The sequence below is a fragment of the Neomonachus schauinslandi genome, chromosome 14 (genome assembly GCF_002201575.2).
Source record: "Neomonachus schauinslandi chromosome 14, ASM220157v2, whole genome shotgun sequence".
NCBI classification, from domain to species: domain Eukaryota; kingdom Metazoa; phylum Chordata; class Mammalia; order Carnivora; family Phocidae; genus Neomonachus; species Neomonachus schauinslandi.
In genome coordinates this window covers 84,602,134-84,622,197 of record NC_058416.1, presented here as the reverse complement: position 1 = coordinate 84,622,197, position 20,064 = coordinate 84,602,134, and the positions used below count along the sequence as shown (strand labels likewise).

Sequence of the window (20,064 nt, the reverse complement as noted above, 5' to 3'; positions counted from 1 at the left end):
TTTTTTTTTTTAAAACACCTTTATTAAGATATAGTTCACACACAATTGGTACAAGTGTATAAAAGTGTGTAATTCAACAGGTTTTAGTATATTCACATATATGTGTGACTGTCACCATAATAAATTTTATAGCAGTTTCATTGCCTCAAAAAAACCCCCTAAACTTTTAGTCAGTGCCCCTTTCCACCCCTCCTCTCAGCCCTAAGCAACCACCAATTTACTTTCGGTCTCTATAGAGTTCCTTATTCTGAACTTTCTTTCATATGAATGAAATAATATAATATGTGATCTTTTGTGATGGATTTCTTTTACTTAGCATAATATTTTTATTTTTAGTTATTTATTTTTTTAAGTAGGCTCCATGTCCAGCGTGGAGCCCAATGTGGGTCTGAACTCACAACCCTGAGATCAAGACCTGAGCCGAGATCAGTAGTAGGACACCCAACTGACTGAGCCACCCAGGTGCTCCCACTTAGCATGATATATATATTTTTAAACAAAGTGAGGGAAGGAACACAGGCAGGGGGAGTGGGAGAGGGAGAAGCAGGCTTCCCGCCAAGCATGGAGCCCGATGAGGGGCTCCATCCTAGGACCCTGGGATCATGACCTGAGCCGAAGGCAGACACTTAACGACTGAGCCACCCAGGTGCCCCCATAATATATATTTTTTAAAGATTTTCTTTATTTGAGAGAGAGAGAGCCAGAGGAGGAGCAGAGGGAGAGGGATAAGAAGACTCTGTGCTAAGCACAGAGCCTGATGAGGGGCTCAATCCCAGGACTCTGAGATCATGACCTGAGCCAAAATCAAGAGTCGGACGCTTAACTGAATGAGCCACCCAGCACCCCTTACCATAATATTTTTAAAGTTCACCCATATTGTAGCCCATATCAGTACTTCATTCCGTTTTATGGTGGAAGAATATTCCATTGTGTGGATAGACTACATTTGGTTTATCTATTTATCCTTTGATAGACGTTTGGATTGTCTCCACCTTTTGGCTATTATGAATAATGCTGCTGTGAACACTTACAATGTGTGAGTTTTTGTGTGGACATGTGGTTCATTTCTCTTGAGTATATACTTAGGAGTGGAATTGCTGGGTACACTTGAACTTTTAGGTCTCAGCCCTTGTCTTTTCTCCCATTGAAATATTTCTCCTACCATCTCTCTAGCTAAATCCTCATCATCCTCCAAGACTCAGCTTACAACCTTCCTTATCCATTCAGTCACCCCTCCTCCTCAATTCAAGGTGATCTTTCTCTTCTCTGAACTTCTAAGGAATCTCTTAATCTCTTACTTCTACTTGGTACTTCTTTCTTCCTACAAACATGTTTTGAGCACCGACTATCTTATTTCACTGATTCTTAGACACCATTGCTTATCAGACAAGTAATTTTCTTTTTCTCAGAAGGAAATGCTGTCAATTAAACTGTGAAATTCCCTCATCGAAAGCACTTTTTGATTTCAGAAAGATTAAAATGTGAAAAAAGTATGTCTTTGAATCGACAAAAGATGGTATTTCAAGACAGTGTGCTAGATGCTAGGGATAAAAAGATGAGTAGCAAGCAGACTCTGACTTGGAGAAAGGGGAATTACAGACTAATCACAATTGTCATTTATTGGCATGAAGCCAAGCACTCTGCATATTTTTGTGAATATCTGATGTTTCTGTCATTTAGCATCCAGTTCTCCTGGTAAAAATGCCTGGAATTTTCTTTGGCAAACGTGTATCCCAGCTGAGTGGTTTGAATGGGACTGTCCTCTCTCCCAGCTCCCAGAATGGCAAGATGGTCTAGGCCTGGCCAGTAAGGACCTGATGACTGGTTCAGGAATAGGTATGTGGCCCAAGATAGACCAATCAGAGTCTTCTCTGAGACATTTTGTCAGAACCATAAAAAAAGAGGTCCTCTATTGGTTGGGACCACTAGCCAGAGATTGTGACAGTCCACAGCAGCATTGTCCAACAGAATCTTCTGCAGTGATGGAAATATTGTATATTCATGCTGTGCAATCAAGTAGTCACTGGCCACATGTGGCTATTAAGTGCTTGAGATGTGGCTAGTATGACAAAGGAAATAAATATTTCATTTCATTTCAATTAATTTAAGTTTAAATAGCTTCATGTGACTAGTGGCTACCATGTCAGACAGCACAGTCCTAGGACTTTGGCGGCTTTACCTTGACATGTGTACAATCTGCCTATGAATGACATCATCATTAAGGAAACAGCAAAGAGATGAAAGGAGTCAGATTCCTAAAGACATCATTTGAGTTCCTGGATGCAGCCATGCCTACTGCTATCACATGCTTCATTCAGTCAATAAATATTTATTGAGTGCCCATTATGCTGAGCATTATACAAAAATTAACAAAAGATTCCAAAGATGCCTGCCCTCATGAAACTTCTAGTCAGGGAAGACAAGACAACAAACAAATGGATATATAAAATATATACTATGTCAGATAGTGCTAGGTGCCAGGGATAAAAATAAACCTGGCAAGGGCCATAGAGCATGCTGGGATAGGGGTAGAGATTGAAATTGTCATTTAAAAATTTTTTTCAGAGAGTGGGGAGGGAGAGAGAAACTTAAGCAGGCTCCATGCCCAGTGTAGAGCCTGAGGCGGGGCTCGATCTCACAACCCTGAGATCATGACCTGAGCTGAAATCAAGAGTCTGACGCTTAACCAACTGAGCCACCCACGTGCCCTGAAATTGTCATTTTAAAGGTAGTAGTAAGGGAAAGCTTCACTGAGCTTATATTTGAGCAAATATTGGAAGAAGGTGAGGGAGACAGCTAATGCTATGTCTGGGGCAAGACTGTTCCAGGCAGAGGGGACAAGCAGAAGAAAACGCCCAAGGTGGGGTGCTCCCTCTTTAAAACAAATAAATAAAATCTTTTAAAAAAGAAAGGAAAAGAAAACTCCCGAGGTATGAAAGTGCCTTGGGTGTACTAGAAAGTCCATTTCCTCTGGTGTCTTTACATGAGTTAATAATACATGGTTCTTTTTTTCGCTTAAGCCAATTGAGTTTGGTTTCCTTTTGCCCCCAAAATGCTTTTTAATTTATTCTTTGCTTACATTATTTGAGTTGGATGTCCGTAAGGTGCAAATGGAAGAATGCTGACAAATCCAAGTGTGGTGGTCTGAATAATGACTCCCAAAGGTATTCCGAATCCCGGGTCCCAACCCTCGGAATCTTCGGATATATTATCTTATATGGCAAAAGAGACTGCAGATGTGATGAACTTAATGGGGAGATTATCTTGGATTATCCAAATGGGCCCTACATGTTTCCTTTTATAAATGCTCTCTCTGAAAAAGACCAGTATCTTTATAAGAGGGAGGCAGAGGGAGACTTGGCACAGAATAAGTCAATGTGACCACTGACGCAAGATGCTGTGCAGCTGGCTTCGAATCTGGGAGAAGGGGCTACAAGCTTCTAGCTCTAGAAGGTGGAAAAGGCCAGGAAATGGATTCTCCTGTGGGGCCTCTGGAGGGTTCGTGGCCCCAGTGATATCTTGATTTTGGTCCAGTGAAACTGATTTTGGACTTCTGACTCAAGGACTCCAGACCTCTGGCGTGTTGTTTTAAGCCACTGAGATCGTGGTGGGTTGTTACAGCAGTCTCAGGAACTACTCCTCCAGGGATGTGACTCACAGGGTTGTTGTTGGATTAGATGGGGTAAAAATGCAGGGAAAGGCCTTGGCACCAACCAGGGATTTACTGAATGCTCAATAAAGGGAGCCCTATAACTAAGATCCAGGGGCCTGGCCTCTTGGCTATTTGACATCTTCCACCCCCCAAATCACACCCTCACCATCCAAAAACACCACCAACCTGAATTGCCACATCTGAAAAATTATCTCCTGTTTCTTGGAAGATATCTCCTAGTCGGAAAATAGGACACTGTGGATTCTGAGTCTTGTGAAAGGTACAGGTGATGTTTACACCTGGCAAGATGTTTCTCCTGCACACAACGAGAAACAAACAAACAAACGTGTTTTTGAAAACTGAGACCCGTCTCTTTCATGGCAATGAGCCAGTTGGTAGCTGGGTTCCATGAGGGGCCCCGGGGATCCTCAGCCCCTGGGATTCACACCCTTGTGTAGTCCCCTCCCATCCTGTGCTGGGTTGGTCTGTGACCACTAGCATGTGGCAGAAGTGATGGTGTGTCACTTCCAAGCTTAAGTCATAAAAGCCTGTGACTTCCATCTTGTTTACTGTATTGTTGGCTTGCTGTCTGTCCCTCTCGGATCACTTGCCCTGGGGGAAGCCAGACACCATTCCTAAAGGACACTCAGGCAGTCCAAGGGGTGGTCCATATGGCAAGGAACTGAACCTCCTGCTGACAACTAGGTGAGTGAGCTTGGAAGAGGATTCTAGCCCCAGCCAAGCCAGAGATGACTGCAGTCCCCACTGACAGCCTGACTGCAACCTGAGAGACCCTGAATCAGAACCATCCAGCGAAGTCATTCCCACATTCCTTACCCACAGAAACTGTATGAGATAATAAACATGGGCTGTTAAGCTTCTAAATTTTGGCTAATGCATTACACAGCAGTAGATAGCTAACGGCTAGACATTCCGGGCACTTACGTGGTGTAGTTGTGGCCAGGGAAGTCAATGTTATTCTTGATGAGCACAGTGAAGTTTTCGGCACTGTTCAAGAGCGCGGGCCTGAGAGAGAGATTCGAAATGGGGATCAGTGGGGCAGTGGGACCACAGGCTTCTGGTTTCTAGCTCGGGTCATTGCAATGAGGGAAGAGAAATGTAGTCTAGTGGCAAAACCTTCCTAAAAATCTAAAAAAGAGTAAGAATTTCTCTCTTCCTGAGACCCCATGGCATTTACTATAACCCTTCTCACACTCTGATGTAATTAATTGTATGTTTAGGTATGTGTGGTGATGTGCTGGTAAATGTTTAACATTTCTTTCCCCCAGTGGGGAAGAAAAGCTCTGATATGTAGCATTTACTGATTACTGTGGTATATGTACTCCCACCATGGCTGATCTCAAGCCATTAGTGGGTATCACTGAACTTGGAGTTGGGAAGGGATGAGCATAATTGGCTCAGAGTCAGTATAAGCCAGCTCCAGCACACCTCTGTTTGTGTCTTTCCCAATAGACTTGGATTTTTCTTATCTTGGCATCCCCGGCCTTTAGCACAGGGCCACATATATAGTCAGCTCTATTAGTTATAGGTTGATAAGCTCTGAGGAGCATAAATTCTCCATGAGTTAGAGGAGCCCAAATCCTAGACTTTAGGAAGGTCCACCGACAACCCATAGATTCATTCATTTGACAAATATTTATTCTGCTGGGCATGGGGCTAGGCATTGGGAATATAGTGATGAACAAGGCAGTCAAGGTTTTTGTCCTTATGTAGTTGACAGTCTGCTAAAGATGGAGAGAATTGGCTGTGGATAAAGAGATACAGCTGGTACCTTATTGTTGGCAGGCCTGAGTGGGTGGCAGATGTATATAATGGGAGTACACCAGAAAAGGATGGAGGTATTTGGAAGGGGGCACCAAGATGATCTACTTTTTATTCCAAAATTGCCAGAGCCCAGCTTTGCCTCTCTTTAGGATATAACTGTAGAGAACACTATAGTTTTTGCCTGCCCAGCATCCATTCCCCCTCTGTTAGAATCACCTCAGTTTTCTCCCTTTGGGATAGCCAGGTCTCTTCCACTCTCAGCCCAGAGGGTTGGGTGGGGAGGAGTCCATCTCCTGCCCATCCTTACAGCTCCCAGGATGGGCAAGTGACCCAGAGCTGGCTAAACAGAATAACCCAATCCTCTTGGCTATAGTGATTGGTTCATAGATTGTTATATGACTTAGGCCAATGAAAACATTCTAGGGTTTTTGTAGGAAATACTGGAAAAAGAAAAACTCATTTTTCTTTAGGATTGCTAGTAGTAAAGACAGTGTAAACCCGGAGTTCCCTGGACCACAGTGTGAGGAAAACCAAAATGGAAGAAAGAATAGGTGGGGGGGGGGGGGGGGTGGGGGTTGGAAAAGACAGAAAGAAAAAGAATCTTAATGACATCATTTTTATTTGAAGGCTGCATCAAACCTTTCCTGAAACTAGTACTTCTGGACTCCTCATTTACAGGAATTAAAAAAAATAATAACATTGTCTTTTTTCCTGAAGCCAGTTTAAGTTGTATTTCTGACATTTGCATAAAAAATCTTATTTATAACAAATGCCTATGACATGCCAGACTGTTTACCTTTAGAACATCCTAAATGCTTCCTGGGCAACATTCTAAGAATAAGAGGACTTGAAACTTGAAGGATCAAAGTCCTTTATTCCTCTCTTATGACACGCTTAACTTTCTGCCTTGAATTATAGTTCTCTGTGCACGTCTTACCTCTGATTAGCCTGCAAGAGTCTTGGGACCTGCTCGCTATCTGGGTCTGCTTGTATTTTTAGCACAGTCTCTTGTGCATAGTTACATGTAAAATTAATATCTAATACCTCCTATGTGGTATCGGATGTGTTGACTGAATGATTAAATGAATCATTTTAGTAATCCCTTTGCATAAAATATGAGGAAACTGAAGTTCAGGGGGTTGCTTGCCCAAGGTCATGTAGAATTGCAGTCCAAGGACCTACACATTGGAGATGCCCAGTATTTATCTGATGAGTCAGTTAGCAACTGAAAACTACAGGTAATCAAGAGGACTGTTTCCTTCAACCAGGGACTACTTGAGTGTTAGCCGATAGCTCACTCAAGCCCTGGGCAATTCTTTCCGTGAAAAAGAAACTTCTCTGACCTAGGAATAAACCTGGGTGGTACCATTAATGATTGAGGGCTGACCCTGCCGAGTGCTTCCCACCCTGTCATGGGAAACCTTTGCCTGGACCTTCTAAAAAGTCAGCTTGGGGCAATCTTCTCTTTGCCCCAAAGATGCTGATGGTGTGGTTTTGAGTCACATTCATCTAGAGCTGTGTTCTCCCGTATAGTATCCCCTAGGCATGTGTGGCTATTAAAGTTGAATTTAAATTAAATTAAAAATTCAGTTGCTCAGTTGTAGTAGCCACATTTTAAAGTGCCCAATGGCCAAAGTACCTAGTGGCTACCATATTGGACAGTGCAGGTACAGAACATTTTCATCATTGCAGAAAGTTCCATTGGACAGTGCTGGTCTAGAACCACCACACTTCTAGGGGGAGATCATTTTTGGGTGTGTGTCTATGTGCACATGTGTGTGTGTGCACGCATGTGCGCGTGTGTGCATTATTCAGCACTTACTATAAACTAGGCATGGGGCTCACTTTGCTTGTGAGGTACAAGTATCATCTCATTTAATTCTCACAACAGCCCGCGAGGTGGGGCCAACTATTATCCTCATTTTACAAATAAGGAAAATGAAGCTCAGAGAGGTTAAGCTGCTTGCTCAAGGTCACACAGTGAGGAAGTGTTAGAGTCAGAATTTGAATCCAGGTCTCTCTATTCTTCTGCTGAAATGTACCAATCCCTGTGATTTCTGAGATTTAACATCAAGTTCTGCTTTCTGGGCCTGACATTGTGTATTAAAGAGAAGAATCAACATAGGGGATCAACAAATCTGTATGTCACTGTGACCACTTAATTTAAGAAAACTTCTCTTCTCTCCCTCCCTCGCTCCCTCTTTTCCCCTCCTTCCTCTCCCCTTCCTTTCCCTTCCCCTTTCTTCCTTTTTCCTTTCCTCACTCCTTTCCTGCCACCTTCCCATCCTTAATCACTCAGTATGGACACCAACCAGTCAGAATGGGACCTGCTATAGTGCTAGAGGAGGGCTCCAGAGATGCTCTGTAAGGTGCTGGGACAGCCAGGGGCCCAGGGGCACCCAAGGGTGCTCAGGGTAGTAGTTATATACCAGCCCGTATAGAATTATTGCAATATTTTAACAATTAGCATGGCCTTCTCAGAGACCACTGGTGTGCCGGGGACGGAGGGGGAGAGAGGGAGGACTTTTCAGGACTTTTCATCTGCTCACTGGTCAGGGCCATCCCATCTCCGCGCCCCCCCCCCCCGCCCCGCAGCTCACCGGGGGGCCTCTTCCACCTCCTCGATGGGACACCAGGCGGAGACTTCACAGGTCTTCAGCCTCTCTTTATACACTACACACCTTCCGGTCTGGATCCCTGGTGGGAGGGTGCGGGTGGGGTCAAGGGGCCAGAGAAGCACAGGTGTGAAAACGGTGGTTGCGTCATGAACTCAACCCAAGCAAGAGACTATTTATTTATGCTTTTCAACCCAAGGAGTTTCAGCTTCCACGAAACCCCATTCGAATCACAAACTTACATAAGGCAACCCAAGCAAGGAACACATCGGATGGTAAGCTTTTTTAAAAAAAAGACTGAGAGAGAAGACAGAGAGACCATGGATGCTGTTGGTTTATTTTGGTTTCTTTGCAAGAAAAATGCTGAGAGAGGAGCTGAGCAGGGTGTGTTCTCTCGCCTGGCACACCTGGACTAGAACATGGCTTCTAAGTGGGCGGGCACTGGAGTCCCTTAGGGGTGTACAGCATGGACCAGGAATGTGCAAAGCCACAGAATGAACATGACACATCTTCCTGGAGCGTTAGTGTCACTAACAGATTCCCGAGGGGGCAAGTTAAATAGTAAGTCATGTTTGAATGGTCTCTATACCAACTCAAACACACATGTCTTATGGTACAGAATGTAACATCCGTAGGCCTTTTTTGTGTATGTGTGTGTGTTATAACCACTGATGGTTTTATCTTTTTTTGTGGTCATTTTTTTTTTTAATTGTTACGTGCGTCTTTAAGTTAAAACAAGAGATACAGAAATTCTGTAGGTTAATAGTGGTACCATCCCCAGGAGCCCTGGGGCTACAGTTCATACTCCTCAACCTTTGGGGAAATTCGAGGGGGAAAGCTCAGCATACACAGATGACACTGTGGGGCATTGATTTTCCTGTCAATGAGAGCCCTGAAGATGCTTATTCTGGGGGTTTTCAGGAGCTGCCCTCACTGGGGAATTGGATCACATTGCTAGTCAGTAGCTAATCCTCTGGGGACAGAGCAGAGGCATGGGACAGACACAGGCTCTCCCACGGCCTGGTGAGGGTGGAAGAAGGCAGCTGAGAGCCAGAGGCTAAAGATTTGAACTTTAGGGCATTGTGAATGTCACCAAGATACCAGACCACCCACCTCCCAGGATCCCCAAAAAGAAACAGAACATACCTTTGCTCTGCGGGTCCATCCGTCCCTTTTTACAACCCCTGTCAGAGGAACAGATCGTCCTTCGGGTGGGAAACTGCAGGGAGAAGGACAGGATAGTGGGGAGTAAGCAATGTGTGTCTCTTAAGATACAGAAATGCAAATGCCTCTGTCCACACCAAAACTTGTACACAAATGTTCACAGCAGCACCATTCACAGTAGCCAAAAAGTAGAAACAACCCGAATATTCATCAGGACAAACAAAGCATAGCGCATTCATACAATGGATATGATTTGGCCATAAAAAGGAAGGAAGCACCGACACCTGCTACAACACTGACCTTTCAAAACGTGATTCCGAGTGAAAGCAGCCAGCCCCAAAATGCCACATATCATATGATCTCAGTGATACGAAATACCCAGAATAGGCAAATCCACAGAGACAGAAAGTAGATCAGTGCTTGCCAGAGGCTGAGGGAAGGGGGGAATGGGGAGTGACTACTCATGGGTACAGGACTTCTTTTTGGGGCGATGAAAATGTCCTAGAATTAGGTAGTGGGGTAGTGGTACAACATTGTGAAAATACGAAAACCCACTCATTTCTCCACTTTAAAATGGAGGACTTTATGGCATATGAGTTATATGTCAATAAAAAATAAAAATAAAACTCTAAAAAGCAGACGCCAAGGCAGCCAGGTACCACTTTCAGGGAAGGGCCCCCGGGCTGGAGAGCAGAACTGGGCAAAGCCACAAGCACGAAGGCTCAGCAGGAAATGGGAAGGAAGGGGTGCCAGCCAGCACTTTTTCCTGGCTTCAGAAAATGAGGTCAGCTAGGCCTCCGGCCTGAGGACAGAAGAAGGAAAAGAGAAATGCGATGACTGGTTTAGGCCCATTTGACTTTCTGTGTTCTAGGGAGCAGGTTTAATGGCTGGTCTTAGGGGAACCAGAGCCTGACCGTAGTGTGAAAATGGCCTCTGCCCATCATCTTCCTCTGACCTGTACCCCCTCCAGCAACTCTTCTCACCCGCCCGACCACTCCAGGTCCCCTCCTTACGTCAGGACATAACCCCTGCTGTTGGCCTTCTGTCTTGAGAAAGTTTGTCATCACGAAGAAGGAGTTCCCCTGCAGAGAAAGAGGAGAGGAGGCAAATGCCAGGCCTTGGAGAGCAGAGCTACTTAATCATAATAATCCAGCCTGCTCAGTGCCTGGGGGCGAACCTTCCACCTTTCTAAACTACACTCTAGAAATCAGGTCTGGGGGGCGCCTGGGTGGCTCAGTTGGTTAAGCGACTGCCTTCGGCTCAGGTCATGATCCTGGAGTCCCGGGATCGAGTCCCGCATCGGGCTCCCTGCTCAGCAGGGAGTCTGCTTCTCCCTCTCCCACTCCCCGTTTGTGTTCCCTCTCTGGCTGTGTCTTTCTCTGTCAAATAAATAAATAAAATCTTTAAAAAAAAAAAATAGAAATCAGGTCTGGGAGAAACTTGGACTGTGCTGAGGGCTTAATATCAAAGCTGGATGTGCCGCCCTGCTGAGCTAAAGGAGAGCAAAGGGACATACAAACTGATTGAGTATTCATTTTCCATTCCAGCCTCAAAAGCAGCCTTGTCATTTTTTGGACACCATAAAATCCCATTAAATTGAAACTTAAGAGACCTGGGGAGTGGGGGTGGGGCGGTGGGCTGTTGGCTTCATCAGAACGCTGTTCAGATTATCCAGGATTTTAATTAAAGGGCAAAGGCAGCCCACAACCCAGGAAATAGCTGGAGATCTTACTGAACCAGCTCTCCCCCCCGCCCCAGAAACAAACAGATAGTGGCCTGGGTTTTATGGTTTTGCAAAGTACCCCAGCTCCCAGAGGCTGCAAAAGTGTCCCTTTGTCCCTCCAGCCTCCCTATCTGTTCTTTGGTGTTCTCATTCCTACTTTGAGTCTCCTTTTTGACTATTCTACTTTTATTTTCTCTTCTCGCAAATTTAAGCAGTCACATAGCCTCTCCCTGTGATCCACACCCTTCCTGTCTTTGTCATCTCTTTCCTTTCCCTTGTGTAAAAATGTATCTGAGTGAGTGTTTTTTTTCTAGAGACATTTTTGTTGATAAAACTCCACACAAACAATTTAGAAGGGCCAGTCCTGTCCAGGCAGGAAGTTCTTTGTCCTTCTGGATCTAGGCAGACCTTGCTGACTTGATGGCCCTGCTTCTAAAAAGCTGTGTATATATCAAGTTGTGAGTGAATCAAACCATGCTTTAAATGCACCAGATCACACTGCTATTTTGAGAAACCCCGTAGGACTCGATAAAGCAAAGAATCATCTTTGAGCTGCTGGATTTGACCCAATTTTGCAATTTTTAGGTTTTCTCAGTTGGGATTTTCACAGAGCTTTTTAAAATAGGGCCAGTGTTTTTCTGACATGAGGCTAAGGGTCCCAGGGGAGGGAGGCAGGGCCCTGGTGACAGTGACCAAGGAGGAGTCCTTGGGAGTTGCTGACAAGAGCTCACCTGCAAGGGGAAGGTGTAATCTGCAGTGTCAAAGACCCCAGACACCATCTTCTTCATTCCATTCTCCAATATCTCCACTTTCACCTCTGCTATCCCTTTCACCTTGGTGTGCACGGAACTGATAAGAGGCTCTTTCTTTTGGTACCGCTTGTCACTGATCAAAGCAAAGCTAAATGGCAGACACAGAAAAGCATAAGTGGTTTTCTCAACAGAGGCACAGTGTAGTGGTGTTGGATGCAGGTTCCGAAGGCTCCCTCCATTCACATGCTGGCTTTTCTGGGTGACTTTGGGCAGCCTACCTACCTGCCTTCTCTGTGACTCATTTTCCTTATCTGTAAAGTGGGAAGAATCGTCGTACCTACCTCAGAGGTGGTTGTGAGGATGAAATGAGGTATGTGTGCAAACTCCTCAGCATCATATCTGGCACGCTATGAGCTCTCACCACGTGATGGAAATGATTGCCCCCGATGTCAGTCTCCAAAATTGCCTAATATAGACCCTGATTTACAGGACAACTTCTCAAATACCAGAGTCCAGCTCCAGATTGGTCCACCTGTTTTGTCCTGGGGCTGAGCAACACATCAACGCTTAAGGATGTGTCCAGCAGGTCAGCCACCTATTTTCCAGAAACATCCACCTGGTTTATAATTAATATTGATAATAGCAGCTGCCCTTTATCGAGCACTTAGTACATGCCAAGTGCTCTTCATGCGTCATCTGTTTAATCTTCACAGCAATAGGAGATGGTTACTGTTATCATCGCTTTTATAGATGAGAAAATGGGCTGAGAGGTAAAGGAAATTGCCCAAGATAACACAGATCGTCAGTGGCAGAACTGAGGTCCTCAGTTGGTCTACCGTCTAGCCCAGAGCCAGACCTCTTAGCCCTATATGCCACAGTATGATGTAAAGTTTAAAGAAATCCAAAACAGCATTCTACATTCAAACAAATGCCTGTCCACGCGTGCTCATAGCAGCACTATTCATAATAGCCTAAAGACGGACACAGCCCACATATTCAGCAGTGGACAAATAGATAACAAAATGTGGTCTACCTGTGTGATGAAATATTATTCAGCTATAAAAAGGAATAAAGTACTGAGACATGCTATACTGTGTAGGAACCTCGAAAACATTATGCGAAGGAAAAGAAGACAAATACAAAAGGTCACATGTTGTATGATTCTATTTATGTGAAATAATCCAGAATAGGTAAATCCATAGCGACAGAGAGTTGACTGATGGGTGCCCGGGGCTGGGGAGCTAGAGTGACTATGAACGCGTGTGGTTTCCCTTTGGAGTGGTGAAAATGTTTTGGAACTAGATAGAGGTGGTGGATGTACAACAATGTATTATTAAATGCCACTGATTTGATCACTTTACAATGGTTATTTCATGTGATATGAATCTCACCCCAATAAAAAAAGGAAAAAATGTTTTTTAGCTATAGACGTATGTTGTAGAAATATAAAAACAAACACAGAATGACAAATACCAAATTCAGGATGGTGTTTATAAGAGGAGAGGAAAGAGAGTGGGATCCAGGCGGGGTCTGCAGGGAGCTAAAACTGGATTAATAATATTTTATTTCTTAAATTGGATGGTGGTACATGGGTGTTTACTATATTTTTGTCAATATATTTTAGTATTTATATACCATTCATTAAAAGAGAAAGTTCACCAGGGGTGCCTGGCCAGCTCAGTTGGTGGAGTGTGTGCAGTTCTGGATCTTGGGGTTGTGAGTTCAAGCCCCATGTTGGGTGTAGAGATTACCCAAAAATAAAATCCTAAGGAAAATAAAAGAAAAAAGAAATCTCATCAAGAAGGACTTTGGAGGGGGGCGCCTGGGTGGCTCAGTTGGTTAAGCGACTGCCTTCGGCTCAGGTCATGATCCTGGAGTCCCGGGATCGAGTCCCGCATCGGGCTCCCTGCTCCGCGGGGAGCCTGCTTCTCCCTCTGCCTCTGCCTCTCTCTCTCTATCTCTCATGAATAAATAAATAAAATCTTTAAAAAAAAAAAAAAAAAAAAGAAGGACTTTGGAGCTAGAGATCCAGATTTTAGGTCCAATCAGCATATACGAGAAGGAGCTATGACATAGAGTTCCATAGATAAATATAATACTTGTTCGACAGCATATTTCAGCCTAGCATAACAATGTGAACATGGTCTGTGCAGTGTTTCCATGTCAGACATGGCGACATTCTCCCAGAATAACACTGGGTTAGTTTGGCCCACCATTTGGGAAGCTCGATTTGAATCTGTCATATTCATTTCAGGCACACAACATATTATAGATCAGCTGTAACGGAATCCAACCATCTCATAAGTCAGAAAACTTGTCTTTGTATGATAATGAACCTATCATACAAGAGCTGCATCAAAGGAAAAAAAGAGGAAAAGAGTTGATGGTATCCTGCCCTAACGACTGTCCCTAAGACTCAGACAAGCCATGTCACCTCTGGCCATTGGTGTAGTCCCTGAACAAGGGGACGGCTGCCTGGCTCTCTGATCCCTGTGAACTTTCAGCTCGAAGAAGCTACAATTCTGTGCATGCTGAAGACCAAAAACCCACTGGTCCCTCTGGCGCATGGGCAGGAAGGAGCTGGGGGCTTACTGACGCCTTGTAGGATGGGGAGAAAGAGATGGTGGGATGGAAAGCTGCTGAGCCTGGGGAGGTCGGAAGAGGACTAATGTGAGGGGAAGTGGGCACTCACAGGCAGGTCTGGCCTCAGAGGGGGGCTGCAGAGGGATGGGGAGGAGCGAAGGACAGAGAATGAGCTCAGCTGTGGAGCTCTGAGGCTTGCACACAGCACCGACTCAACAGGTGTAGATGAAGGTGCCCACCATGAAGAGGACCTGCACACTCTGAATATGAAGGGCTTTCTCTTATTGGCACCTCAGGGGGCCCCGGGCCCATGCCAGCATGGTGAGAGAGCCCTCAAAGGGCCTCAGGCCAGGAAGCACAGCTCAGCAAAGCCTGACCCTCCCTCACAGCGCCTGGGCTCACTGAGTAAAGGTAACTCTAAAGTGAAAGGATGGGATCTGAAAGTGAACCACCCTCAAATCTGGGTAACTGACACTTACCTCAAGGCCAACATTTTCTTGGCGCCTAAAGGAACTGTGTGGGCCCTGGACACTGTCCTCTGTACCTCATGGAGAAGTTGAGCCCACAGCCTCTGCTTTCTGTATTTATAACCCCAAGAGAAGAATCCAATTATTTCCATCCCTGCCCCACTCAGCAGTGGGGTGAGGTCCACAAGGGGCCAAGGACAGCAAGAGATGCACTGAGAAGAAAGTGGAGGGGAGCCTGCACCCCCAAGGCAAGTTAAGTACCGATTGTATTAGTTTTCCATTGCTCCTGTAACAAATTACCACAAACTTAGTGTCTTCATGCAAATTTATTCTCTTAGTTCTGGGGGTCAGATACCTAAAATTGGTCTTATGGGGCTGAAATCAAGGTGACTCCCGGAGGGCTGGAGGCTCCACGAGAGAATCTGTTCCTCACCTTTTCCAGCTTCTAGAAGCTGTCTTGGCATTCCTGGGCTCCCAGCCACGTCACTCCAACCTCAGCTCCCGTTGTCATATCTTCTTTTTCTAACTTTGACCCTCTTGCTTCCCTCTTTTGAGGACTCTTGTGATTACATTGGGGACACTCAGATAATCAAGAATAATCTCCCCATCTCAAGACCTTGAACTCAATCACATCTGCAAAGTTCCTTTTGCCCATACAGATTCATAGGTCCTGGGGATTGGGAGTGGAAATCTTTTGTGGGCCATTATTCAGCCTACCCCAATATAGTTGGCCTATTGTAGCTTTATAAGAGCTCTCCCCCACCCGCCCCGCCCAGGCTTCACCCTACCCCACCTATTCCTGAGCTAGAGTGAAGGAGTTTCAGTTCCTTGTTACCCACGGCTTAACTAAGACATCATCTTCACTTCTAATTTCCTTTGGCTATTGCATTTCTTTTCCATCAGCCAACGCTTCTGGAAAACCCTTCCTTATAATGCTTCCCAAATGCTCTCTCTCATTCAAAGAACTTGTATTCCAGAATACAATACTTTCTACACATTCAACTACATGGAGAACAGAGAGTGAATCTTAATCTATTAGTTAAAGTTTATCAACTAGAGGAAATATAATAGATACATGTAAAATCCTGACCTTGAACTAAAAAACTCAGTTATGCCAGTACAAACAAGAGCCCACCCAAGGTGGCAGAAGTTTTTGTTAGAGGCCCGAAATTTTTAGATAATCCTGAGCCCATATGAACCAACATTATGTTATATCATCCCGAAGAAAACAAAACGACAAACAACTAGTGTTATCTTAAGCTTCAGTGAAAGAAGTAGAATATTTCACTCTTGGGTGGTGGTAAGCCAATGGCCTATGGCCACATTAGGCAGCCCTGTGTTTGGGTTTTATGAGCCACATTTTTCAAGAAAACCTCTTTAATTGTTGTAAAAGTGTAAATTTCACAGAACTGCACAAAGAATATGAAGAGCTTCTAACATTCTCCCTCCCAGAGGTTACTGCTGTTGAAACAGAGTATCTTCCACGTATCTCTTTATGCTCACACCTTGACACCCAAACATGGCCACACTCTACATGCTTTATGTAACTTGCTATTTTTACTCAATAATATATTATTAAATCTTTCCACAACAGTAGTGATAAACATTATGATAAAGATAGATCTATGATATGGAATGACTTTTAATGGTTACAGAGCATTCTAGTGTTTAGATTGGAACATATGAAATTGCTCATTTTTTAGACCAAAGGAGTAGATATTGGCAATTCCATATAGTTCAGCCTAAGAGGCGAGTTGTGATAATTTGCCCCCTGTCTCTTCCTGGTGGATATTTAACTAGAAGTTTTGCTCAGTTTTTCCAATTGTAAACATTTTTTTGGTAACCCTGATACAGCTCTTACTGTGTGCCAAGCACTCTTTTAAGCATATGTTAATAATATATATTAACTCTTTCATTTCTCACCTCTCCCAAAACAACCCTGTAAGGAAGGTCCTGATATTATCCCCACCTTGTATCTGAGCAAACTGTGGTACAGACAAAGCGAGCCTAAGTTCACATAGTGCTATGGGCTGAATGTTTGTGACTCCCTAAAATTCAAATGTTGAAACCTAACCCCTAGTGTGATGGCATTAGGAGGTGAGGCCTTTGGGAAGTAATTAGGTCATGAGGGCTGAAGGGATTAATGCCCTTATAAAAGAGTTTCCAGAAACTCCTTGCCCCTTCTATGTGAAGGCACAGCAAAACAATGGCTGGCTATGAGCCAGGAAGTGCATACTCACCAAACACCTTATCTGCCAGCACCTTGATCTTAGAATTCCCAGCCTCCAGAACTGTGAAAAGCACATTTCTATTGTTTATAAGCCACTCCATCTGTGGTATTTTGTTATAGTGGCCCCAACAGACTAAGACACAGAGTAGCAACACTGGCCCCACAGCTTATGCTCTTTTGGATGCTATTATAAATGCAATTATTTTCTTAATTTCCTTTTTTAATTTCCTCTTGCTGATGTACAGAAACACAACTGATTTTTATGTGTTGATCTTGTACCTCAAAACTTTAATGAATTGGTTTATTAACTTTAATTGCTTTTTGTGACTTCTTTTGGATTCTCCATATATAGGATCATATTATCTGAGTGGTGTTTTACTTCTTCCTTTCCAATTTGGATGGCTTGTATTTCTTTTTCTTGCCTAATTGCTCTGGCTAGAACTTCCATTACAATGTTGAATAGCAGCAGTGAAAACAGGCATCCTTGTCTTGTTCTTGATTTTCGGGGGGTAAACATTCAGTCTTTTCACCATTGGAGGCTCAGTCTGTTCTCTTCAGCACTATGCTTCATTGCCTCTCCTCCCTCCTCTCTCATGTCGCCAGGCATGTACTTGCAAAAGAATCTTTTCATACCAAAGATAAATTTCACACCCTAAGATAAATTTCTGGGTTAAAGGATGTATACATCTCATATTTCAATTCATTTTGCCAAACCACAAAAAGTTGAGCCATTTCATGCTTCCACCAGCAAAGCAAGAGTGCATGCACCACTTTTAAGAGAGCCTTGACAAAACAAGAGTGTGGTTGTGTGGGCTTGGCTGAGATAGTAAAGGAAAAATGCAGTAGCAGGTTACAGCCATTTGAAGAGTGTCAACTACAAGAGAGATCACAGGGCAGAACTCTGACTAAAGGGTAGAATACAGGGAGACTGATTTGGGCTCAGTGTAAGGAAGAAATGTCTAATGGTTAGTCCCAGAAAAGAATAAGCTTTCTTTGTGGTTGCTAGTTGGTGACAGACGATGATGATGATGATGGTGGTGGTGGTGGTGATTTTCATTTATCTCATCATCTCCCTTTCTCTGATCTCCTTTTCATCTACATTCCGACATCATTTCCCACCTTAAAAATAAACCCTCTCCTGACCCCACATTCTTCTCCTACCACCACCACTCAGTGCCTCTCTTCTCCTTTGTAGCCAAGTCCCTTGAAAGAGTGAGTCACCACATCCCTTTCTGCATCTCCATTCACTCCTCCGCCCACTCCAGTCTGGCTCCCTCTCCACCACTTCTCTAAAGCCTCTCTTGCCAAGTAAACAGCAACGTCATCCTTGCTACATCTGATAGACATACTACAGATCTGATCTTCATAAAACTCTCAGCAGCATTTGACCCCGATGACCATGCAACCCCTTTCCCTTCTTCCCTTAGCTTCCTGGAATCCACATTCTCCTGACTTTCTTTGGATCTTCATGGCCATCCATCTGAGAATCCTTCAGGAACTTCTGTGCTCCCCATCCCTTAAATGTTAGCATTCTTCAGGGGTCAGTTCTAAGCCCTCCTTGCCTTCTCATTTACATCTACACTTTCTGGTCAATTGTAGCTACTTCCATGGTTCTAGTTACCGTCTATACGCTGGTGATATAAAAAGCTCTATCTCTAGTTCCAGATTCACCTATCTATCTACTAAGCATCTAAATTTGTATGTCCCATATACATGACAAACTCAATGCCTTCAGTTCTGAACTCATCTTCCACCCCAGATGGGCTCCCCCCCCATTCCTATCCCAATAAATTCTCCCACCACACATCAGTTGCCCAATCCAGAAACATCCCTTAGCATCCCTTCCCTCATTACCCCTCAACCATTCAATTGTCAAACCTTGTTTTATCTTCCTAATGCTATTCATCTACTTCTCTCCTCTACCACTGTCAGTCCAGGTCACCATCACCTCTTACCTGGACCACCCAGTAGCCTCCTAAATGGTCTCCCTGCCTCCATTTGTGCTCCTGTCTCCTCCATATTCTATGTGATTTAGTAGTAAAAGTCTGGGCTCTGGAGTGAGAAGCTTGGGTTCAGTCTTGGCTCTACCACTTACTAGCTACATGGCCGTATGTTAAGTTACTTAATTTCTCTGGGTCATTGTTTCTTTTTCTGTAATAAGGAGATGTTAGTATTATACTGGGCAGGGTATCTGGTTCTAAACAGAATCCGCTCTGCTGAGTTTGAGAAGAAGTATTGTCTAGAAAAGGCAAATCTATATGGTTGAAATTTTTCATAATGAAATGTTGGTGGCAGGGTGGGGAAGACTCTCTGTGCTTTCTCAGTGTCCTGAGGATGAAGTTCAAGGCTGTTCATAATATGATCCTTGCTGGCTTCTCCAGTCCCACCTTTGCCTCCTCTTCTTGGCATCTTGCACATCAGCCAGCTGATGCGTGCTGCTCTGTGAATAATCCATCGTTCCTCTTTTCAGCACTGTGTTAAAAACCCAGGAGGGCTGGGAGGTTCCTGCCCTGGGTGGGAGGCTGGGCTGGAGTGGTGGTGCCTAGAAGCCCGTGCGTGTGTGAGAACTGGTCCACAGAGAAACCTCGGTTTCCAGGGTGAAATGAGAAAACCAGGACAACCAGGCAAGCTCTCCATAAAGCTAAATTTATTCATTTGAAACGACCATTTCAGTAGACTGTGTGCCTCCAGCTTTCTTAATGTTTTAGTGTAGACATTAATGGAGGGATGCCGATAGATGGTAGTAGTTGTTTGCTTGCTTGACATGGCTGACAATGCTGTTGGTCGACAAGTTTGCTGCCCCTCAGTCTTCCTCCTGTCAGTAAGGCATCCTCATCTACCTGGGAACCCCGAGTCATCTTCCCCCTCCTAGCAAATCTGTCAGTTCTGCCTCCAAAACTTATCCCTGTTTTGCCCACTTCTGCCCACCTGTGCTATCCTGTTATCATCCAGTTCACTGCCTCTCTCATCTGGGCGATGTTGGCGCCCCTCTCACTGCCCTCCTCACATCACTCTTGCCCCCTATCGTCTGCTTCTGCACAGAGGCCCGAGAGCACTTTTAGAAACAGGAATCAAATGGTTGCAATCCCCTCT

General features: G+C 44.4%; 2 protein-coding genes across 3 annotated transcripts in view; one reads left to right on the top strand and one right to left on the bottom strand.

The window, feature by feature from the left end:
* IFT81 (intraflagellar transport 81) overlaps positions 1-20,064 on the top strand; it is a 185,084-nt gene that overhangs the window by 42,710 nt on the left and 122,310 nt on the right. The window lies entirely within an intron of this gene.
* P2RX7 (purinergic receptor P2X 7) overlaps positions 1-20,064 on the bottom strand; it is a 45,195-nt gene that overhangs the window by 18,257 nt on the left and 6,874 nt on the right. Inside the window, exons 2-7 of the mRNA XM_021698609.1 lie at positions 11,671-11,839; positions 10,230-10,298; positions 9,199-9,271; positions 8,038-8,134; positions 4,598-4,678; positions 3,839-3,968 (exon numbers count right to left, since the gene is read on the bottom strand). Coding sequence (XP_021554284.1) covers positions 3,839-3,968; positions 4,598-4,678; positions 8,038-8,134; positions 9,199-9,271; positions 10,230-10,298; positions 11,671-11,839 — 619 coding nt within the window. The remainder of the gene's footprint in view (positions 1-3,838; positions 3,969-4,597; positions 4,679-8,037; positions 8,135-9,198; positions 9,272-10,229; positions 10,299-11,670; positions 11,840-20,064) is intronic.